The sequence below is a fragment of the Peromyscus californicus genome, unplaced genomic scaffold, assembly GCF_007827085.1.
Source record: "Peromyscus californicus insignis strain IS unplaced genomic scaffold, ASM782708v3 Scaffold_16__1_contigs__length_79575227, whole genome shotgun sequence".
In the NCBI taxonomy this organism is placed as follows: domain Eukaryota; kingdom Metazoa; phylum Chordata; class Mammalia; order Rodentia; family Cricetidae; genus Peromyscus; species Peromyscus californicus.
Genome location: NW_026294458.1, coordinates 71,472,978 through 71,497,651, shown reverse-complemented (window position 1 = coordinate 71,497,651; position 24,674 = coordinate 71,472,978). Strand labels below are relative to the sequence as shown.

The 24,674-nt window shown below is 49.2% G+C and overlaps 1 protein-coding gene across 1 annotated transcript in view; it reads right to left on the bottom strand.

Annotated features, from left to right (window-relative positions):
* The window catches only part of Hunk (hormonally up-regulated Neu-associated kinase), a 117,069-nt gene that overhangs the window by 63,435 nt on the left and 28,960 nt on the right, over positions 1-24,674 (bottom strand). Inside the window, exon 2 of the mRNA XM_052741111.1 lies at positions 2,472-2,764. Within this exon, the coding sequence (XP_052597071.1) occupies positions 2,472-2,764 (293 nt within the window). The remainder of the gene's footprint in view (positions 1-2,471; positions 2,765-24,674) is intronic.

The window sequence follows — 24,674 nt, the reverse complement described above, 5'->3', positions numbered from 1 at the left end:
AAGCCACAAGGGACAGCTTGTCCTTGAAGTTGCCCCTGGGTTCAGACATGACAGGGCAGAGCATCCCATGTTCCAACCTCACTAGGGAGGGCACAGCCCTGTAGAACTAAGAAGTGCTGGTGTTTATTAAGTGGAGTCCTTCACAGATCAGAAAAAAAAAAAAAGACTTTCAGAAAGCTAAGAGGCGGCATTCAAAGTTGTATGGAAAGAACGTGTTTCTGCAGAGGTAACACAAGACCCAGTAACTCCCCGTGTAGGAAAAGAATTGCCCAGAAGCAGCAGAAGTGGAAACACATGGCCACATGGAAACTCCACTGTGAACACTTGTCAAAGCATTATTCACAATGGCCCAAGGTGGAAGCAACCTAAATGTCCATCAGCAGATAGGGAGACTGATAAACCATGGTGTGGCCACACACCGAAATACGGCTTAAGTGTGCAGAGGAAGAAGTACTAATAGAATATGGAAGAATCAGAACAGCAATATGCTGCCTAAGACACCAGCAACAAGAGACCATGGATTTTATGGTTCCGTTTATGTGAACTCTCTAGAACAGGCAAATCCACAGAGACAGGCATCAGATGGATAGTTAGCAAAAGGGGGTGGGATGGAAGAATGGTGAATAACTGTCAACAGCAACAGGGCTTCTTGGTAAGGGTGAGAACTACTTTACAGTTGGATGTAGTGATGGTTGCACAACTCTGAACATACTTAAAACCATCCAATCGTGTACTTTGTATTGTGAATGTTATAATTATATCTCAATTTTACATTTCAATATGCATTTAAATGCACATGTATGCATGTAAAAAATATACACATGCACATTTTATGCCTTGACTTTGCTTTTTAAAATGAGTTAAATGGCTTTCAATTTTTCTCAACAATGTAGCCAATTACATAAAATTCCATAAAAATAAAAAAATACCCAGACACTTATTAGAGAGAGACACACACACACACACACACACACACACACACACACACACACACACACACACACTGCTCTCTCTCTCTCTCTCTCTCTCTCTCTCCCTCCCTCCCTCCCTCCCTCTTTCTCTCTCTCCCTCCCTCCCTCCCTCCCTCTCTCCCTCCCTCCCTCTTTGTTTTTGGTTTTTGTTGGTTGGTTGGGGTTTGGGTTTTGTTTGTTTGTTTTTTTCTTTTAAGACAACATCTTACCATGTAGCCCTGGCTGTCCTGGAACTCAATATGTAAATCAGGCTGGCCTTGAACTCAGAGCAATCCACCTGCTTCCATGTGCCACTATGCCCAGCATTTTCTTAAGATTTTATTTTTATTTTTAATGATGTACATATGTGCATATGTGAGAGGTAGTCCGGGGGATGTGCATGTGAGTGGTGTCTACAGAGCCCATAGAGGGCATCAGATCCCCTGAAGCTAAAGATCCCGCCAACACAGGTGCTGGGAACCAAACTTCAGTACTCTACAAGAGCACTAAGCATTGTGGGGGCATTGTAACCTATTTTAAACTCATTTTCATACAAAGACTTACACCATCAGCAACAATGATACTTCAGTGAATACAATCTCCATTCACTTTCTACCTCCCCCGCAAGAACAAGCCAGTATAAGCAAGCTTGATTTTCTTAATTATTCTCAAGGTTTGTGGGCTTCCAGAGAATGCCCCTCATTTTAAGGGCAAGTTCACAATCTGAACGGTGATTCCATGCAATGCAATAAAGCATTTACAGAGCTGCTGCCATCAGACGGCACACACACCGAAATCACTGAGCTAAAAGCATCCACGCCATCTTCTCACCAACTGTTCTGTGAGGCATCTGATCAACCGGCCCCTCGCGATGGTCCTTGCGTTTTGTGGTTTGTTTTGTTCTGTACCTTTTCTGCTTGTGAACATGTCTGTGGGGATTGTCTTGACTAGTGGGAAGAGCCAGTCCACTGTGGACGTCACCATTCCCTGGGCTATGTGAGTGTGGGGAAGGTGAGCTAACAACCAGTTTGCAAGCACTCTCTGTTCACCGCCATGAACGTAACCGTTAGGCACTTCGAGCTCCTGCCACTTTTGATGTCTCCACAGTGACAGACCCTAACATAAAATTTGGGGCCTTTTTCCCTTAAGTTGCCTTTGTCGGGGTTTTTTTTATCACAGCAATGAGAAGTGAAACCAAGATGGCTGCCTTTGGAAATGCTAAGAACAGCGGTAAGCCTTGCCTGGCGCTTCCTGTGTACCAAACACGGTGAGTGCTCCGGCCCAACACTGGCTCACTGGACAGACACATATCATCACTCCCATTTTACAGATGGGCTGAGTTCAGAGAAGGGCAGAGCGAAGACCCAGGCCTGGGGAACTCTGGCTTTAAATTCAACTGTTTGAACCCTTATCCAACTCACAAAACCAAACCATGAGACTGGAAGAGGCTGCAACTGTTAAGCCTCGCCAGGAGTGTCGACTCAGTACAGACTCGGGGATCAGAGCGTGCCCGGCTCTCACCTGTGGACCACCCCAGCCCGGTGCAGGTGCTCCACCGCAGAGATGAGCTGCCGGATGTATCGGCGGGCTTCCCCCTCCTCCAGGCGCTTCTTCTCATAGATCTTGTGCATGAGGTTACCCCCGGGGCACAGCTCCATGACCAGGTAGTAGCTGTTTTCTGTCTCTAAGATGTCCAGGAGCTGCGTGATGTTGGGATGGCGGATCATCTGCTGGATCTGGCCCTCTCGCCGCAGGTTTTTGGTGACGTAGGTGTCCTTTTTGGCCCTCTTCTTATCGATGACCTTGATGGCTACCTAAGGTGAACCGGAAAGCATGTTTGTTACCAGACATTGTAGGCAAAGGTCATTCATTCCTCAGGGAAGACGGAGCCTAGGAGAAACCTGGGTCTGCCGCCCAGTGGGGGCTGGGAAGATCTCAGCGGCACAGCTCCTCCCTAGCATAGGCAAGGCCATGTGTCCCATGCCAGTATCATGAATTAAAGCAACTAGCTAGTTCATCAAATAGCATCAAATGAAAAAAACTAGAACGTCAGAAAAAAAAATTCCTTATTCAAGAAGAAAAACAGGAGTAACTTAAGTAAACCCGAATCCTGACAACTCAGAAAGAGTCCACGTCAAACTTGGCTCTCCACAGGGAGGTGCTGAGGTGGGACACTGATTTCTTCTGGAACTAAGGACTCTGCCACTTGCTCCTGAGACTCACTGCTTCCTTCAGATCTGGTGATTCCCAGGGCCCCACTTCAGAAACAGCTACACCTATATAACCCCATCTTCAGTTGGAGGGCACAGTTAGGGGGCCTGGGGAGGGATCATTCACAGACGCAGCTCCCCCGGGCTCAGTTCTGCCCACTCTGTGACTTGCACAGTCCCCCCAGACCAGACAGTCTCTGATCTTCAGTGGAGACTCTTTGTCCTTGGCAAATGACCTTGAGGTGAACTCTCACCCTGCTGTCAAGATCCAAACTTACATATCACCCACCCAGAGAGGCTCCTTCTGGGCCATTTCCACATAATGACCTTGTCCTAAACATGGAAAGGAGGATGGAAGGGGAAGACTATTATCCACCCAAGTCAGCAGGACCTCCAGCTTTCCCTTTTCCTTTGGGGGAGTCATCTCTTCACCTCCAAGTCCTAAGACACACCTCCATGGCTCCCTGGGTCCCCCTGCCAGTGTGGCCAGCTGTGAACAGGACTTCAGTTTATCTTGCCAGTGGTCCATCTGTCCTTCCTCTCAGTTCACTCACACGCTGCCTCCCTTGTGCCCAGAACTGCCACCTCTGAAGGAGGCTCTGGAATAATAGAGGTTGAAGCCCATGGGTGCAGCAGAAGCACAGCGCGCCTCACACTCCTCTCTATTTTCTCTTGAACAACTGGATTTTGAACCTGTTGCACAGTCCGCTCAGTGCGATCGAACGCTGGCATAGCTCTACACACACATGAAAGGTAGGTCTGTACGTCAACAGATAGGCTTGCAGCAAGAGGCTAAGTTAGTACCTCCTGGACATCCTTCATGACCATCAAAACCCGAGATCTCACCAAGGTCAAGGGGACTACGGTTAATGGTAATGCACTGTGGACTTCCACACACTCACCACACACACACACAGGAAATGCTCAGTGGGTGACAGGAATGTGAATAAGCCTGAGGGTGTGCATCATTTTGCAATATCCACACATATCAAAATGTCACACTGCACACAATAAACATGTGCACATTGTGGCTGTCAATTAAGCCTCAATTGAGCTATGAAAATACTATTAATAAAAAGAAAATGAGAAAAAATACAAGCCAAAGACAAATTTAAATTAGCAAAACTCTGGACATTTAGCAGCCAGTCTGGACTATGGCATCAGTATCCTAACAGTTCCATGACCCTTGCCCAGGTCTCCCCTGAATTCAGTCTACACTTCAGCTAGAAGCTGGATGGAGGGGGCTGTCCCTGGCTTCTGGATGAAGTGCCTTGGGGCTCATTCACTGCTGCATGCAGAGGCATCTGCACATTTTCTCATCAGTCCCACCGTGAACCACCCAGGGTGCAGCCTGTCTCCAGCGTGTGGTCCCCTCAACCCTCTGAGACATGTCTACGCTATTCTAAGTACATCTGCCATCCTCCTTGTCCCCTTGTGACCCTACACCCTAACAGGCCAACTCAAGATGGCTAGAACCTCCTCCATATCTCTGCACACTGAGCTTCTGTCTGATGGTAAGATACTCATTGCTAATGAAGGGCCTGTCCCCTCTGCACCTCACAGTACATTATAAACAGTGGTGGCCAAGAGGCCACTGGCCAACGAGATGACTGAAGAGAGCGTGAACACTGAGTCTACTATGGCTCCCTGAGAACCACCTTCCTCCTAACAGGGAATTTCAAACCCTTAACCCAAAGATATGGAGAGCAAACCAAGGACACAGGGCAGTCAGCAAGGGGACAGACAGGCTGGTGGAGCCATGCTCAGCTTCTCTCTCAGAGCAGGTCACCTTCCATCCCACCCTAACCTCCCAGGTCAGGGCTTATGGTCCAGCTAAAGTTACACCCTGGCTGTGCTTTGTCCAAAACTCATTCCAGATGCTAACCTCACAGCTTTATAGAGTGTACTTATTCCTGGCCCGTGTGTGTGTGTGTGTGTGTGTGTGTGTGTGTGTGTGTGTGTGTGTGTGTGTGTCTGTATATGTATGTGTCTGTCTGTCTGTCTTGTCTGTCTGTCTGTAGGTATATGTATTTCTGGGACTGGAGAGGTGGCTTAATCCGTAAAGTACTTGCCTTGCAAATTGAGGACCTGAGTTAATCCCCAGAACCCACAAAGGGGACAGCATCTAAAGAATGACAGCCACAGCTGACTGGTGGTCTCCACGCAGATGTGCACACACATATGGGCACCCATACATACATGTGCACCTTTATGCACACACATATACGCACGTACAAATGTGTATATCTATTTCATAGACAGACAGGTCTACCTTTGGGGGGATGGGAGGATGCTGAAAAGCCACAACTGAGTTCTGCCTCTGCTTGACTCTGTGTGAGTGTCTTAAAAATGACACCCTTTGGCAATGAGCCTTCAAAGCACAATGATTGGATGGTAGTCTAAAAGGTAGCAGAAATACGACTTTTTTTTTTTTTTTTATAAAACATAGCATCCAGTTACTGCTAAGATAATTTATTTAGCTCATTAATTGCTTGTCCTTGGCTGAATAATGGCCATCTAAAGATATTAAGTGCTAACCCCTAGGTCATATCTATGTGACTTTATTTTGGAAAAGAGACTCTGTAGACATGGTTAAGGGACATGACAAGACTAACCTGAATCAAGAGAGTGGGCTCTCCCTCCTCCCAAGTGTTCTGTTACGACAGCGGCATCAGGAGCTTTGTACACCGCGGCACAAGAGAGAAGGCCGTGCGAAGGAGGCAGAGATTGGAGGGATGGGGCCCCAAACCGAAGAACCCTATCATCTACTAGAAACTGGGAGAGAGAAGGAGCCTGGGGGGCGGGGGGAGGGGGGAGGGGGCAGAAAGCCTTGTCAGCACTGAGATTTCAGACCTCTGGTACCCAGAACTGTAAAAGAATTAATCTCTCACAGCTTGAAGCAATCAAGTTTGGGGAAATGTGTTATAGTAGCCACAAGGCACTAATAACTTCCCCGAGGAGCACAGGGGATCTTTACCTGGATACAAGCTTTTAAGAGCACATTTTCCAGGCTCCATGACCACCCTCCTCGCCAGCCACACACAAAGGCCGCCTTCTACCAGCACCCATCTCACTCGCCTCCTCTGGAATCTCAGCAACTTCTGACAGTTCGTATGATCCCCCACAGGCGTGGCCAGAGACTAGTCTCCACCGCGTCGCTGGATTCCGTCAAGTTGACAATTAGCACTAACCAGCGCAGGCCCCTCTGTATGACATAAATGTCCTGATAAACTCAAGGTAGCCGAATCCCTGCATAGAAAATACGCAGCATACCCTTAACACCCATCCCTCCTGGCTCAGTAGTACAGCGCGATGTCGGAAATGGACTGTCACACTCATGGTCAGTGACCGGGAAAGGGCATTGCACCACATATTGCCAGCTCAGGAAATGACTCAAATGTAAAATAGTGAAGTATACTCTTTTATTGAATATGGATCACCTTTGTGCTACTGTAGTCAAATAATCCTAAATTGAACCATCGTAAACCAAAGAATGTCTGCATTCCCCAACCATCTCTACCTTCTCCAACTCCTGAGAAGGGAAGAGGGAAAAGGTAATGGTATGACCCAGCAGGGAATACCTCAGATGACCCAGCAGGGAACACCTCAGATGACCCAGCAGGGAGCACCTCAGATGACCCAGCAGGGAATACCTCAGATGACCCAGCAGGGAATACCTCAGATGACCCAGCAGGGAACACCTCAGATGACCCAGCAGGGAATACCTCAGATGACCCAGCAGGGAACACCTCAGATGACCCAGCAGGGAGCACCTCAGATGACCCAGCAGGGAATACCTCAGATGACCCAGCAGGGAACACCTCAGATGACCCAGCAGGGAGCACCTCAGATGACCCAGCAGGGAATACCTCAGATGACCCATCAGGGAGAACCTCAGATGACCCAGCAGGGAGAACCTCAGATGATCCAGCAGGGAATACCTCAGATGACCCAGCAGGGAACACCTCAGATGACCCAGCAGGGAGCACCTCAGATGACCCAGCAGGGAGAACCTCAGATGACCCAGCAGGGAGCACCTCAGATGACCCAGCAGGGAGCACCTCAGATGACTCACAGCAGGAAGCAACTCAGATGACTCAGCAGGGAGCACCTCAGATGACCCAGCAGGGAGAACCTCAGATGACCCAGCAGGGAGCACCTCAGATGACTCACAGCAGGGAGCACCTCAGATGACCCAGCAGGGAGAACCTCAGATGACCCAGCAGGGAGCACCTCAGATGACTCACAGCAGGAAGCAACTCAGATGACTCAGCAGGGAGCACCTCAGATGACCCAGCAGGGAGCACCTCAGATGACTCACAGCAGGGAGCACCTCAGATGACTCACAGCAGGGAGCACCTCAGATGACTCACAGCAGGGAGCATCTCAGATGACCCAGTAGGGAGCACCTCAGATGACTCACAGCAGGGAGCACCTCAGATGACTCACAGCAGGGAGCATCTCAGATGACCCAAGAGGGAGCACCTCAGATGACTCACAGCAGGGAGCACCTCTGATGACTCACAGCAGGGAGCATCTCAGATGACCCAGGAGGGAGCACCTCAGATAACTCACAGCAGGGAGCACCTCAGATGACTCACAGCAGGGAGCATTTCAGATGACCCAGGAGGGAGCACCTCGGATAACTCACAGCAGGGAGCAACTCAGATAACTCAGCAGGGAGCACCTCAGATGACTCAGCAGGGAGCACCTCAGATGTCTCAGTAGGGAGCACCTCAGATGACTCACAGCAGGAAGCACTTCAGATGACTCACAGCAGGGAGCACCTCAGATGACCCAGCAGGGAGCACCTCAGATGACCCAGCAGGGAGCACCTCAGATGACTCACAGCAGGAAGCAACTCAGATGACTCAGCAGGGAGCACCTCAGATGACCCAGCAGGGAGAACCTCAGATGACCCAGCAGGGAGCACCTCAGATGACTCACAGCAGGGAGCACCTCAGATGACCCAGCAGGGAGAACCTCAGATGACCCAGCAGGGAGCACCTCAGATGACTCACAGCAGGAAGCAACTCAGATGACTCAGCAGGGAGCACCTCAGATGACCCAGCAGGGAGCACCTCAGATGACTCACAGCAGGGAGCACCTCAGATGACTCACAGCAGGGAGCACCTCAGATGACTCACAGCAGGGAGCATCTCAGATGACCCAGTAGGGAGCACCTCAGATGACTCACAGCAGGGAGCACCTCAGATGACTCACAGCAGGGAGCATCTCAGATGACCCAAGAGGGAGCACCTCAGATGACTCACAGCAGGGAGCACCTCTGATGACTCACAGCAGGGAGCATCTCAGATGACCCAGGAGGGAGCACCTCAGATAACTCACAGCAGGGAGCACCTCAGATGACTCACAGCAGGGAGCATTTCAGATGACCCAGGAGGGAGCACCTCGGATAACTCACAGCAGGGAGCAACTCAGATAACTCAGCAGGGAGCACCTCAGATGACTCAGCAGGGAGCACCTCAGATGTCTCAGTAGGGAGCACCTCAGATGACTCACAGCAGGAAGCACTTCAGATGACTCACAGCAGGGAGCACCACAGCCCTTCCCCTCAAATGATCACCTCCGCCCTGCCCTTGAGCTGTCTCACAGAGGCCCATGGTAATAACAGTGTGGAAACTAAGAGTCCCAAAGACAGGTTCATATCCCAAGCCTTGGAACCTGTAAATGTTGTCTAACTAAGCAAGGGGTCTTTGTCAACATAATGACATGGTCTTGAGATGAGGAGATTGTCCTGCACCGATGGAGTGAGTCCCAGAGAGCTTCTGAGACGGCCTTGGAGGAAGAAAACGATGAGACAGGTACACAGAGAAGAAGGCTACATGAAGGAGACAATGATGAGCACAGCCACCAGAAAGCAGAACAGAGTCAAGACCCCCCTCCCCATTCCCCTCCCCACCCCACCCCCAGGGTCCAGGGAGGAAACACGGCCCTGTTGTCATCTTGCTTTGGAACCAATAAAGCTGATTTTGGACATTGGATATCAGATACTGAAGAATAATTTCCTGTTGTTTCAAGCCACCAAGTTGATGGCAATTTGTCACAGCAGCCCAGGAAACTAACATCGCACGTCACCATCATATGATGTCTTATTTCCCAAGTGGCGCTGTGGGAACATCCGGAAGGGTTAAAGCTACCTCACAGACAGAAGGCTGCCCACTCAGCTCTCCCCACCTTCAGAACAAGTCTTGTTTCCATCTCTCCCAACCCTGACAGGCTTCACCCTGATAATGCTGGAGGTGGGATGTCATTCGGGTTACACAAAACCGTTTCATCAACTGTATGGACCACAGCCGAAATGGGAAACAAACCGAACGGGAATTAAGGGGGAAACAACCAATGATTGACACAGGGAGGCCTGGATTTCATAAGACGGCAATCAGAGATCTGCAGGAAAATGTCTAACACCCACTCCATCAAGGGAAAAGCCAATGTGGGCATGGGTCTCTGCCGGGAAGAAAAAACGGTGTCAGGCAGCAGAGTTTTAGAGGAAAACTATGTCGTAAAATAAGCAGGTTTAGCATGGGGTAGATGGTAGGAGAGAAGAGTCCAGTGGCTAAGACCATCGCTGCTGAGCCACTGACGCTCAGGGCCATAGCAATGCTGTGGACGAACTCCCAGTCAGAGTGCGCGTAGAGTTTTTAGTTTTCCCATGTTGGGTAGTATGGAGATGGTAAGGGACAATATAGGTCTACATATCTCCCTGAGAAAATCAAGAAAACCAATTCTCGACGAGGTCCATGAAACCAAGGATCTGAGTTGCAAAGTCTGAGAACTTTACAAAGGTGTCTTCTTTAAGGTCTGGAGAGGTGTCTCTGTGATTAAGAGCACTGGCCGCTCTCCAGAGGACCCAGGTTCGATTCCCAACACCCACATGGCGGCTCACAACCACCTGTAACTCCAGTCCCAGGGGATCTGACAGCTTCTTCTGGCCTCTACAGGCTCCAGGCATGCATGTGGTGCAGAGGCATCCATGAACAAAACATCCAAACACAAAAAGGAATCTGTTTTCAAAGATTGCACATATTTCCAGCACGCTAAGTGGCAGGGCTGTGGACAGCTGAAAGCAGCTTACTCATCCACTTACGCGCTCATAAGAAACAGTGGGCCTCACAAGACTGTCACCCTCCAACTTCTTTCCTCTTTCCCTGTCCAAACAAACCCAGAGCCCACCCGAGATGGCTGAAATCAGCCAATCAACCTTTAAATAATGAGATAAGCTCACTAGAGAGAATGGAAACCCCTTGAGATTAATTTTAAAAAAAAAAAAAATCAAACAGCAGACCTAAAAGGAACATGCTTTGTCCTGCATGGAATGGTGGTGTCACTGTCCAGCACAAGACGGGAGAAGGAAGGGACTCTCATGGGTCCACATCCAGGAGGAAAAGGACCTGTCACAGAAAGGAGGCCCAGAGCCTTTGTCATATATTTGGGGGGGGGGAGATATTATATGAGTAATAAAATGGTGGAGAGCATCACATGTGGACACAGTAATGGTCCACGATTCCCTGAGAACGCAGAGCACTCAGTACTGTGTCCCGCACCTCGTCAGTTCTCCTGAAATCGAGGCCGTTAGTATCACCACTCTACTTCCAGTAGATCAGGCAGCAGGGAGCAAGAAAGCGTTTGGCTCCCGTCAGCTGATGGAGAAACACACACCGCCCTGACCTACGGTTGTGGCCCACAAACAAGAAGCCAAACCTGCATTTCAGTGGTTTAAACTCTCCGCAATGGTATTTTCAGTCCCGAGGCAGAGGTCTACCAGTCTAGTCTCTTGTCTTTAAATATTGACTTGGTTGAGACTGTCTACACAGGACCAGAGTTAACAGCATTTTCAATCTACTCCTTTCTCCTGGATTTTCCATTGTCTTTAAAATTCATCATTTTGAAGCCAGATCCAGAAGGATGTACCAACTCCCTAAAGAGGAAACTCAGGCATAAAATGAACCTTCCACGTGGCTGAAAGAAAAATAGACCCCTTTTAACATCCCCGAAGCATACACATGTTTTACACTTTTCACTCTGGATGCTGGGTTTTGGGGGGCTCATGCCTTCATCAAAGCACTTTTGTATTGTAATGTTTTAAAGGCTCAAACCCGCTCAGGGACTAGAGGCCCTAACAGCTAGATGTCTCTTTACGTGGAAATGAGCCCCCAAAAGCTTTCTTTTCAGAGCACTTTGGTTTCTTAATGGATATTATCTGCTAAACTGAAATGAATCTTTCCTACTTTAATGAACAGGCATTCAGCATTACAGCCCACTGGATACTCTTCCAGGTAACGACCATACGCCATAACTGACTTGTGAGTTTTCAAACGCATTTGTAGGAACCATTCAGGTTATTTGTAGTGGTTTGAAATTACTGACTCTTATAAAACAAATTGTCCTTCCTTAAATGTGTAAGTTGAGGCCCTGACTCCAGTGTGACTGTATTTGGAGACAGGGCTTTGAAAGAGGAGATTAAAAGTAAGGTAGGAGTCACGGGGCGGGATGGATGCTGCTGGGTTCATACGGAAACAGAATCGAGAGCCAAGTTTTGTCTCTTTCTTCGTTATCTACAGAAAAGGCCATCGGAGGACACTGCAAAGAGGGAGACAACCCTGAGGAGGGAACTGTCGGCACCTCCATCCCTGACCTTCTAGAGCCGTGAGGAAAATGTGTGTTATTTAAGCCACTCTGTCTATGGGATATCACTCTAGAACCCGAGCAGACAAATGGCCCCCGAACATCTTAAAAGCTCTCCAGGGCTCCTCACAGTAAGAACAAGAGACCAGGGCTCAGTCACAAGGCTGAGGCAGTTCTCGGAGCCCCTCCCCTGCCCTCAGTCTGCTTGCCACAGGCAACACAGGACACCTAGCACCACAGTTCAGCACTGGCAACGCTCAGGACACAAGCTGGGCACAAGACTGCAGACTGGACAACTTGGTAGTGGCTCGGACCTCTCAAGCCTTCTTCACCCGTTGGAATAACGGAGAAGGGATTATAACGCCTGCCTTCTAGGATGCTGGAGAAAGAGAAGACCCCTTGGTGAAACAATTGCCAGATGCCTGTGAGTGGTGGTTGTCAGGGCTTTTGTGTGTTGCCCAAGAGGAGAAGGTGAAAACAGAAGCCAGGAAGCCCCTGCAGCCCGACTCCCCCATCCCCTGCAACTGTCCCCCTCAAGTCCTTGGTGCCATGGGGGACCTAGTCCAGTATCCCAATTCTCTCTGGCCCCACGTTACCTTGCTCCCAGGCATAGCACCTCCTGCTTCTCTGGAGCCCCAAATCTCTGGACCAGGCCACTTTCCTCACCTAAGGGAAGTCCATGTCCCCTCCTCTCCTGCCCTGACTCTGATGATGTCCATAGGCAACGTCTGAGAGCACTGCTCCGCTCCACATGAGCGGTAGCGCTCCACACGGGCTGTAACGTAACGTGCCTGCAGCCCTCTGCATGTGGATCTTCCAAAGGCCACTCAACCTTGTCACCTCTGTCTGTATCCTCCAGGTACCCATGGCCGTCCCAGCCTCCTCCTCTTCTCCCTCCACTCCCCCTCCCATCCCTAGCCCCATCCCTAGTTAATCATCAAGGCCTGTCAGCTCCACCTCCTCAAGTCTCCCCTCTCTTCTCCCTTCCCCCACCCCTCACCACTACATTGACCTGGGTCATGCTTCCCTGATAACATCCTGGTCTCCTGCTCTGGTCTCCGCTCAGCCTGGCCTGGAAACTCCTCCCCCACATACAGCACACCCCACTCCCTCTACTCTCTCAGACTCAGGCTACACTTTCCACCCCACCACTTCCAGCACCCTGCTCCTCCTCCTCCCTCGCTGTCACACCACACACAGAGAGAGGTGGGAGAGAGAAAGGGAGAGAAGGGAAGAGGGGCTGAAATGCCCCCACAGAGACAGAAACTGTTTGGCCTTCTAGCACTTAGTAAAGCATTTAGGGTCAGCAAGAACCAAGAATGAGGGGAAAAATGGAAGGTGGGCATGGGTGAATGGATGTGGTGGGTAGATGGAAGGTGGGTGTAGACAGACGGATGGATGGGTGGGTGGGAAGGTGGGTGGGTGGGTGAGTGGATGAGTGGATGGGTGGATGGATGGATGGGTAGGTGGATGTGGATGGTGGGGATGGATGGATGGATGCATGGATGGATGGACAGATGGATGCATGGATGCATGGATGGATGAATAGATGGATGCATGGATGGATAGGAGCATGGATGGATGAATGCATAAATGGATGGATGGATGGATAGGTGCATGGGTGGGTGGATGGATGGATGCTTGGATGGATGGATGGATGGATGGATGGATGGATGGATGGATGGATGGATGGACGGATAGGTGCATGGATGGATGGATGCATAGATGGATGGATAAGATGGATGACGAATGGATGGGTGGATAAATGGATAGTGGGTGGGTAGATGGAAGAATGGAAAATTCCACCAATACTCCACAGAGAGCTAGTATGTTCTCGGTCATCCCCATGTGGGGGAAAGCTAAACATTTGAGTCCTCAACTTCCTAAACTGTAACAGAGGCAGAATTACTGCATCCGTGGAAACGGGAATAGTTGATACCACCTGCAGACATGAACTCTGGTGGAAATGGACAGCTGGTGAATGACTATGACAAAGATATCACAGAGCCCCCTCTAAGAAACACCCCATCCTGAGAGTGTTCCCTACAGCCTAATGGCAGCTTCCTCCCCACCCCAGCACCCACAGTCCACTTAATCAGGTCTACTTTTCCCCATATGTCACTGGACTTCAGTAAAGATGCCTCGTTTAAAGCACAATTCTCCCACCTCCACCCCCTCCCGGGCTCTGGGTCAGTCCTACTTGAATCCTCTCACTCTTCTGGGCTCACTCTTTTCCTAGAACATGCTTCCAGAAGCCATACCTGGCGGCACTCCCCATGTGCCCAGAGCCCAGCTGTGTCAATGATAGAGAAGGAGCTCAAAAAACATGCTCTTAAGTAAAGATGGGAAGGAAAAGGGGAAGAGAGGAATGATCCCTTCCCCAATCACGCGTGTGCTCCATGGCTCTACTTCCAAAAGGATGGCAGCCAATTTGCTTAGGGCTAAATGTTAATTCTAGAACATGTGTTCTAGAACATCAAGGAACAGATCAGCACTGGATGAGTGTTACCAGAGACACTGAGGACCACTGCCAAGTTCAGTGTAGAGCCAGCTAGCCTTCCTGCTACAGAAACCAGTCTTGCTTCCTGAAAGTCTAGTTAAGAGTGGAGGCTGAGGTACAAGGGGGAAGGTACATTGTTAATAAAAAGCTGATTGGCCAATAGCTGGGCAAGAAGAAATTGGACGAGACAGCCTGACACAGAGAGAATGCTGGGAGGAAGAAAGGCAGAGTCAGAGGAGATCCCAGGAGATACAGAAGAAGCAGGATGTGTAGAAAATGAAGCTACAAGCCATGAGCCACTGTGTCAGAGGGTAGATAAGAAATATGAGTTAATTTAAATGTAAAAGTTAGTTAGTAACAAGCCTGAGTTATTAGCCAAGCATTTACAATTAATATTAAGTTTCTGAGTGGTTATTTGGGAACAGCTGCCAGGGCAGGAAAACTCCACCTACACCCCCCTTGTGTCTTCCAAAGTCCTTCCCTCCCCATCAATTAAGTCTGGATTATATCTCAGCCAGGTACCCCTTCTACCTCCCAGACTTATCTGCATTATCTGCTACCATCTCAAGATCAGCTGATTTAGGCCTATAGGAATGCTGCCTAAAAGCCAGGTCCGTGTGAACACACCCAGACTCCCTATTTCTCCAAGAAGAGCCGCCATCCTGATGATGCCTCTCCTACCTGTCCTTGCCTCCCTCAACTGCCATGCTGACTGACACCATCTGCTGTTTCTCAGGTGACACGGGAGTATTACTCCAGAGGCTGACTCCCATACCTCAGGAGACTTTGAGCAAGTGTTTCCTCTTACAGAGACCACCTGTAGACTCAGAATCCCCTACCTCTGTCCTATCCTCCCACCCCCAAGGCACTTATCACTTCTGTAATCCATTGGAAGTCACTGAGGACAGGCTCTGCCTAAGACACACAAGCCTAGGAAAGAAGAGGACCCCTTCTTTACTGGCATGTTCTTAGACTCCTGCCATACACAGAGGCACTCAGCTGAGTGTTGAGTGAGTGAGTGAGTGAGTGAGTGAGTGAGTGAGTGAGTGAATGAATGAATCCTAGTATACTCGGTTAAAGGGGGGAAGATTCTGGAAACTAGTTGTCTAGATTGAATTTGTCCCTAAAGTCCCCAGCATGACTCTATTTAGAGAAGGGGGGACCTTACCACAGGAAATCGATGTTAAATGAGATCCTAAGAGTGGGACTGAGGAGTTCATCAGAGGGAGACACGGGTCATGAGCACAGGTAATGTTAGCCGTGTTAGGGTCAGGGCCTGGGCCACATTAGCAAGAGGAAGAAAGAAAGAGGTCCTGTGACCTCCAAACCCACACTGGGGGTCCTGACATGAGGTCTGGGTTTAAATACAAGTCAAGGGATATGCTTAACAAAGCAGTCCTGGTCAGGTAGTGATCCCCAACCCCAACCCCCCCAGTCCCTCCTGCAAGGTGGTCTGACAAGTAGTCAGGACCATGTGACTCTCTTTGGGAGACAAGTGCCCCTCCCAGTACCTGGTGGCAGATTTTTCCTTTTCTCAGCATGAAACTCCTGGGGAAATTAGTTTGAGGGGAACCATGTCTCAATAGTTTGATCGCCCAAAGAAGGGGTGCCAATGTCTCTTCAGAGTATCTCTGTCCCTATCAGGACAGTGAAGAGAAGGCCATGTGAGGACATGGCCAGAGGGCAGGACCAAGAGAGACCTGAGGAGAAGGCAAACCTCTGCGCCTGGCCTGCCGAGGCCTGGACTCTTGTTTACCCTGCCCATCCTAGGGTTTTCTTACCAGCAAACTAACTAGTTACTAGTACTGACTTGTAAATCTCATTGCACACAATAAAATCTGGGTGACCACGCAGCATGGAATCAGCAGAAAGAGAAGCTCCTGCCTCCAGAGAAGCCAGGAAAAAAAGGGACAAGAGGCTTAGAGCCCTGCCTCTCCAACGCCAGCCAGAATTCAGTGCAAAAGGACTGAACAGGCATGATTAGCATGACCCAGTGGGAAGTTCTGAAAATCAATTGGCTTCATGCCTTCTTCCCCAGAAATTGTGTGTATATGCATCCGACTGGAACATGCCCCTGTGTGGATGAGACTTATTTAACAGGAAGCAGGAAATATCTTTTGCCATCTTCATAATTAATTTCAGTGTTGCTCTGATTCACAGAGAAAGAGATGCCAGACAGCAAACACGCATGACTGTCCTTTACAGGGACCCACTAATTGCGGCTGTTTATGTAGCCAGACACAACTGCTCCTGACCCCTGGCTCCCTGCTGGCCTCCCACCACCACCATGACCACCACCCAGGCTGCAAGCTAAAATTTATCTCTTTGTAAATGAGGGGAGGAAGTGCCTTCTCCCTCAGTATTAAAAATGAGTGGGGAAAAACTTCCTTCCCCAGATGGAACCACGAAGCTCATTAGAACGGGTCTCCCCGACAACCGACAAGCCTAGTACTGAGCAAAAGCCAAAGCCCCGACTCTATTTTAAGAGGAAAAAAAATGATCAGCCGCTGCAGGGCCGGGAAGCCCTCCCACGCCCACCACCCTGTGGAGCTCGGAAGCTGCCTTCCCGGGGTTACTCTGTACACACTCCACTCGGCTCTAATTCACTGGGCAAATCACCCTGGAAACACACCCTGCTGGTGGGAAACAAGAAACTGGATCCTGCTGGACTGGGGAGGGGAAAAAAAAAAAAAAAGCAAACGTAAACCGCAGCTTTCTGAGATACCGTGGTAAAGGCTGGACTGCAGACACAGTTGCCTGCAGCGCCTGGAATTCTTACCAAAAGCCTGCCTCTTCCTTCGCTGTGATCATGCTGCCTGTGGAGGCCATGATAAAAGGACACCGAGTCAGCCTCAGCATGCACAAAGTAGGACTGAGAAAACTGGGGCCTCTTGGGGGAAAATGAAGTACTAATGAGACAGGCATGCAGAGGTCATGTCTCTCTCATGACAGAAGTTTCTAGAGGCCATGTGACCCTTGTGGGTACTCCCACCCTTGGTTTCTGAAGCCAGTCTATAAATACTGGAGCTAAAAAGCTGCCCTCTGATTGTCTCGAATCCCCGTCAGTTCCCCACCAGCCATTTCTGCTCCATTTTTTTTTTCCCCTGGCTCAGCCCCATATTATCCAGAGTCAACTCTGGCAACACAGGGGGAAGCCTCAAATTATATGAGCTGAGAGCAAAGAGAGGCAAGAAATGCGAAAGGCGATGGGTGGGTTTAACAGTGAGGTTCCCAGGCCACTGAACTCACGGAGATCAGCAGCAACCCCACTGTCCAAGGACACCCCAAGGTGGGCATCCTGTACCCCACATTCCTTACGCACCATCCCTGAGATCATAACCACAATTGAGACTCCCTGAGAAAAGTCCCCTGGGCTCGAAAAGACTGTTGTCCTCATCTACTGCTTCAGTGACCCAAATCCCTTCCTCCTTTCCCCTCCTCTCGACCAAGTTTCTTCTTCCAGAACATTCCATCCGGGCTAGCCTCCTCCAAGACTGAATGCAAAGCATGCACTCTTAGCTCTCTTCTTCCCCATCCGTCACTCACTGAGGCTGAAGAGTTGTCCTTGACCGTTGGTGACAGGAAACCTTTAAATAAGATTCCTTAATCAGAAATGTGAAATTCTTCATGATCTGGTACCAGCCCTGCTCCCTGCCCCTCCATTTTATTTTTCTTGGAACAAATTTTATTTTGACTGCTTACATTCTATCAATTTTTGTTTCGCTCCATTACTTTTGGTCAAATAAAGTTTTCATTCTTTAAATGTCTTTGCGTAATAGTCAAAGTGAAACATCGAATCCTTTACTTTGTTCATTCTCTATTTTATTATGGGGTGTGTGTGTGTGTGTGTGTGTGTGTGTGTGTGTGTGTGTGTGTGTGTGTGCGTGTGCGTGTGTGTGTGTGTGTGTGTGTGTGTGTGTGTGTGTGTATGACTGGTGCCTGAGGAGAGCAGAAGAGGGTGTGGGATCCCTTGGAATTGCAGTTACAGAGAGTTGTGAGCCACTATGCAGGTGCTAGGAACCAAACCTGGGTCTCCTGCAAGAGTAACAAGTGCTCTTAACTGCTGAGTCATTTTTTTCCAACCCCTGTATTCAGAATCCTTAATGCCTTGGAACGGTGACATGTATTTTATATTTCTTCTATACTCGGGCACATGTCTAGTACTCAGAAGCCATCGTGGTGAGGGGCAGCCACAGTGGACTGTAGGGAAGTTCTAGCCATGTGGCTTTATACGAATCATTAGTTCTCTAAGCCAGCTGAAGACCCAGAAATCAGTCAAAAAGTCTGGCAAAGGCATGAAGGGATGACGAGGCTCTGTCTTCTCACATGGAAAGTGTGCCTGAAAATACCTGGCCCTCACATCTAAGTCAGGGTCCCGGAACTGAGAAATCCCAGGCCGGAAACTTCCTCTCCAGGGATGTGGGCATAATAAAGGTAGCTGAGGTGTAACCTGCTGTTCCTGGCACTCGGGGACCATCATCCATTGTCACCTACCGAGTAAATAACAATGACAACAGCTGCCAGGAGGGCACAGAAGTCAACACTGGGGGCAGAAATGGCAAGAGGGGAGTGACAGACAGGATAGCTCCAGGAGAGGAGGGCTGAAGTTCACACATGGCTCCAGCAGGTCTCCCAGTCTGCATTTGCACAAGCGCCTTAACAACCCCAGGCAGGTGGCTTCCTTCCTGTCTCTCGCCTAAGTCATCAAGAAGGCCCCTCCCTGACTCCGCTCTGATTTATCCGTGCGCAATTATGGTGTCAGTCTGAAAAAAGCAGAATTTGTGTTCCTGCCAGGCCTCCATAAATCCTCCTGGCCTCCTTTCCGCTCCATGGAAGAGTAACAGAGAGAGGAGCCAGTAACAGCTCAGGAAGGGCACAGAATCCGTAAGAGGAGAGGGGAACCCCGTGGGAGGCAGCCTCTGTTTGCAAGCTTCTGTGAACAGGGCAGCGCTGTGTGGAGCGCCGCTGGCCGAGATCCTCAACTGAGGTCTCTCTTCCTTTTCTTTTTAACACAAGTTGTTCTTTCGACCTCTCTCAGTAACGATCTCCCGACAAATTCAATCATTCCTTAGGTCTACCACACAATGGCGGCCTCAAATAACGGAAGTCTGCGGCCTCGTAATTCTAAAGGTCAGACGCCCAAGATCAAAGAGCTTATGGGGTAGTTTCTTGTGAGGCTTCTCTGTGGTTTGCAGATGGCCTCTTCTCACAGTAGGGCCGGATGCTCTATCCTCAATGAGCCCGGGCCTGGATACAAACTTCTCTTGGTTTGGTTTGGTTTTGTTCTTTTTTAATTACATTTACCTTGAGGGATGTATATGTGTGTTTGGTTGCAAGTGCCACAGTGGATACAGAGAGGTCAAAGGACAACTTGTGAGAGTCAATTCTCTCCAACTACAATGTAAGTACTAGGGGTCAAACTCAGGTCATCAGGTTTGGTGGCAAGTACCTTTACCCACTGAGCCATCTCATCCAGGCCCCTTGCACGTTTTCTGGAATTATCTCCTCGGCTCAGGAAAGGGCCTCACTCTCTCGGCTCTCCTCAGCATTCCTAGGGCCAGCCCCCTGGGTCCCCCCACCTGGCCCCTCCTCACCATGCACTGACTCTTTGAAGGACATCTGAATGTGATACGCAGTCTCCCACATCTCCTCTGTGTCTTCCTCTTCCACTGCATAGGCCAGGCCACCACTTCAAAGAATCCAAACTCCTTACAGACACCAATCAGCCTGGACCAGGGCCAGTGCTGAGGATGACCCTTAAGCTTATTTTCCTTTAGAAACACTGTTTGTAACAGCAGCTGTCTTCCAGGTCCTGGGAGTCAGAGCTTTGACATGTAAATTGGAGAGTCCAAAGAGTCAACAGATTTCACTTACTTTAACGCTAAGGAAGGAGGAGCTGAAGGACAGGAGCCCCAGCCCCGAGGAGAAAGGATGCAACTGAGTAAACTGAACCCGACCTATCTCCAGACAAGTTCCCCCAGCTGGGACACTTCAGTGTGCTTCCTATGAAGTCATTAACTTCCTTATAAATAAATGTAACCTTCACTTTGGATCTTTATCTTTGAAAACCAAGTCACCGTGTCTTTTTTTTTTTTTTTTTTTTTTTTTTTTTAGTTTTTCGAGACAGGGTTTCTCTGTGTTGTTTTGGTGCCTGTCCTGGATCTCGCTCTGTAGACCAGGCTGGCCTCGAACTCACAGAGATCCACCTGGCTCTGCCTTCCGAGTGCTGGGATTAACTCCACTACCACCCGGCTAGTCGCCTTGTCTTTATCTGCATTCATCACCCCAAGTTCTCTCTTCTCAGCAGCTTTTAGTGAGGATGTTTTGGGGACAACAGGTGAATATCCTTTCTGCTCTTTATCATTTAAAGCTAAAGTTCAGAAGGGAGAGGAGACGGAGAGAGAGAGAGAGAGACAGACAGACAGACAGACAGACAGACAGAGAGAGGATGAGGCGGCAAATAGCCCAGCCAGGAAAAGCTGAGACAGGTCTCAGCTGGCCAGGCAGTCTAACATCAATCGGTAAGCGGTGGGCCAGTAGGAGACCCTGCCTCAAAACATGAGGTGGATGGCTCCTGACAGCTGAGGTGGTCCTCTGGCTTCCACACCCATGTGGGTGCACACACATCACACATTTGCACCTGTATACACATGCACACACAGATAAGTATTAAAGGGTAGCAAAATATTAAACACAGAGAAAGAGACCATAAAGGCGGTGCCCAAAAGAGAATTTCCTAAAGTCAGCCCATGTCAAAAACCATCCAGGACTTCAAAGGTGACATGTGTGGGCATGTCCTCTGTTGTGGTCAACGGCCCCGGTTTGGATACAGAAGAACCACGACGGATTGCTTAGCTTACAAGAGCAGGGGTGGTCAGGCTGATGCTGGGAAGAAACCGTCGCTGACACCACGTCCCAGAAAACCGACTCTGAGCTGTTACGGTAACGGGGACCGCCCCGTGATGAATGCGCAGCCACCTCCACCACAGGCGTCTTTCCTAGCTGCTCCTCTTTCATTTGCTTGTGTTTTCGGTTGTGAGCCTAGCCTGTAAGAGCTGAGCCATCTCCCCAGTCCCTGCCTCATTCTCTGAATGGTATCATGACACAAAAGACATCGTTCTTCCCAACTTCATGCCGTCATCCCCTCCTCCTCCCTCTTCTATAACCCACTGAGTCTAATTAATGGTGCCCATATGTTCATGGGTGTGGGGCCAACCAGGCAGTGCTGGAAACTTCTTGGTGGCCACACCCTCAAAAAAGAATGATTCTTTCTCCCCCCAGAGTCTATCAACTGCCAACAGCCCCTCGGGAAGGGGTGGGGCCTGGAGGGAAGCCCCACCTCTGCAGGAACTATGGCTGCTGTCGGCCTTGTGCAGATCTGACGCTTGTGCAGGCACGCACAGCTGCTGTTGCTGCGTTTCTGCCAACAGCCACATCGTCATATTCTGAAGACAGCATCACAGCTCTCTTCCCCATCCTCTGCCTCCTCTTCTGAGACCCTCCCTGAGCCTTGTGGGAGAGGGAGGACGACAAAGGCATCCCATTTAGGGCGGAGCACTCTGTTGTTTGTTCTAAGCATCTTGACCAATCATATATCTCGGGCTGAACCTAGTCTTGTTCAGCCTGAGTCCTTTTTAACTTGAAGCATTTCTCTTCCAGTCTCCACCATCTCTGGATCCATCTTGGGAATACGAAGTGCCTCACCTGCCCTGAGAAGGTAGCCTTTAGAGAAGGACTGAGGGTTTCCATCTCGCTTCCATCCACGGGAGGGGTGAGCTTGGGGACCTAATTAGAGTCACACCGATGGACGGACATCCCAAGACTGAAGCACGAACATCCCTCTTCTATCTGCAACATCAACCTTCAGAATTATGTTAGCTGAAAACCTCCAACATCACTTACTCAACTACTTAGTTATAAAAGTCATTTATTTCTTTTCTTTTTTCTTTTCTGGCAAGAGTAAGTTGATCTGTATGGATAAGAAATAAATAACTGATTTTATTTATTTATTTATTTATTCATTCATTCATTCATTCATTCATTCATTTTGAGACAAGGTCTCACTGTATAGCTCTGGCTGACATGGGATTCATTATGCAGATCAGGCTGGCCTTGAACTCAAAAAGATCCTTCTGCCTCTGCCTGCTGAATGTTGAATTTTCTTTTTAGCTCAATAATAGTTACAGGGGAAAAAAAGCAAAAACAAACAACAACAACAAAACCCTATTCTAATAGTTGAAAAAAAACTAGCCTGGTGGTGGTCTTTAATTCCAACACTCGGGAGGCAGAGGCAGGCGGATCTCTGAGTTTGAAGCCAGCCGGGTCTACAGAGTAAGTTCCAGGACAGGCACCAACACTACACAGAGAAACCCTGTCTTCAAAACAAAACAAAACAAAAAACAAAACTAATAAAGAAATGTGAACCATTAGGCTAGAGAGACGGCTCACCAGGTAAAGGTTCTTGCCGCAAAGCCTGAAAGAACCAGCTCCCCAAAGTTCCTGACCTCCACAACTGTGCCACGACACACAAGCCACACCCTACACACAAAATAAACACACGAAAGTAAAAAATTGTAATTAAAGAAGGAGAAATGTGAAAGGCAAACATCTAGGGATATGAATATTTATATAATCAAGTCAATAAAAGAACCATTTCAAGAAAGGAGACCATCATAGACTTCAAAGGGATGCTTTCCACTTAAAAGAATGTGATCACTAGCTGAAAATACACTTTAAATTCTGAGGTGCTGCCTTGTTTTTTGAGTGTGGAGGCCGCTGTGATCAGAGTTACCATTTTCAGATCTTAAGTGCCCGCCCCACTGGGCCTCATCCTGAGAATCTGGGTTAACTACTGACTTATCTATTTGCTTCATCGCAATTAATGGAGCTTTGCTGGGTCAAAATCGGGTCGGATAGATCTTAACGTTGCTTTCAGGGGAAACAAGACGCACTGGTTACAAATCTAACCTCTCACCCATCAAAAATAGTAAGAATTTTTAAAAAGCTGAGATACTTTGACTGTTATCATATTTTCAAAAAATGGTCACGCGGGGGCCCTCATTTTACTAATGCACCTTTTCTTAATCGTTCACGAAGAAAAGGTTAGGGGACTGGGGAGATGGCTCAGTGGTAAAGTGCTTGGAGCACAAGTCTCAAGATCTGAGTTCCATCCCCCAAACCCAAAACACTCAGGTGTGGGCGGTGTTCACAATCCCAGCACTGGGGGGAAGAGGTGAGTGCGGATCCCTGGGTTTAACGGTCAGCCAGTCTAGGCTAAGTGGTGAGAGGCTCTGTTACCAAAACAAACAAACAAACAAACAAACGAACGAACAGGGTGGAGGGCTCCCAAAGCTGACCTCCTGACACACGTGCACCCACCCGACCATACACACGTACAAAAAGAGAAGGAACGGCCTACTGTGAGTGGTCACCTTCCCTGGTTGAGCTCTAGTCTGTACAAATGGAGAAGGTGACCCCAGCAGCAGCAGCAGCGGGCGGCAGTCATCACTCTACGGCTTGACTGGAGGTTCAGCGTGACCAGCTGCTTCAGGCTCCGCTACCCTCATTCCCCATCATGGTGGACGGACCTTGAACAGTGAACTGGAAGTTCAGCCTGAAGTTGCTTTGGTCAGAATATCTTATCGCAGCAACAAGAAAAGAAATTCAGACTTCAGCTCCTCAGCACTCAACCACTGATCATCAGAACTTGGTGACCAGCCATCAGCATTCATTTACTGACCACTAGAATTTGACCACTGACCATCACTCACCAAGCCCCAGAACTCAGTCATGGATCATTAGAACTCAGTGGCCAACCATTAGGCCTCAGTGACTGGCCATTAGAACTCCTTCGATAACCAGCAGAACTCACCGGAATTCATCAATGAGAACTCCTTCACCCACTCTTGGAACTCAGTCACGGGTCATCAGAACTCAATCATCGATCATCAGAACTTGACTGTAGACCACCAGAACTCAGTCAGAGTTCACATGAACCCTGTTACCGGTCAGAACTCAGTCGTCAGCCATAAGAACTCAATCAGTGACCCTCAGAAAAAGAGACCATACAGGCAGAGCAGGGCTAACCAGACAAGGGCGGTGGGCAACTTGAAGCAGTCTCTAAACACAGAGGGGACCAACACAGGTCCTCGACTCAGATCCCAAAAGCTCACGCTGACGCAGCCTCCTAGCCTCTGTACAGAGCAGGCAGGGCTGAGAGGACAGCATGCCCAGCCCAGGGTGCCTGCCCTTGGCTGTCAGACCAATGTCCCAGGGTGGGGAGAACTGTTAGTAATGAGCCGGATGGACCAACCTAGAGCTCTCTTCCTAGGGACTAAACAGGGACAGAGTGCACCCTTCTATCCT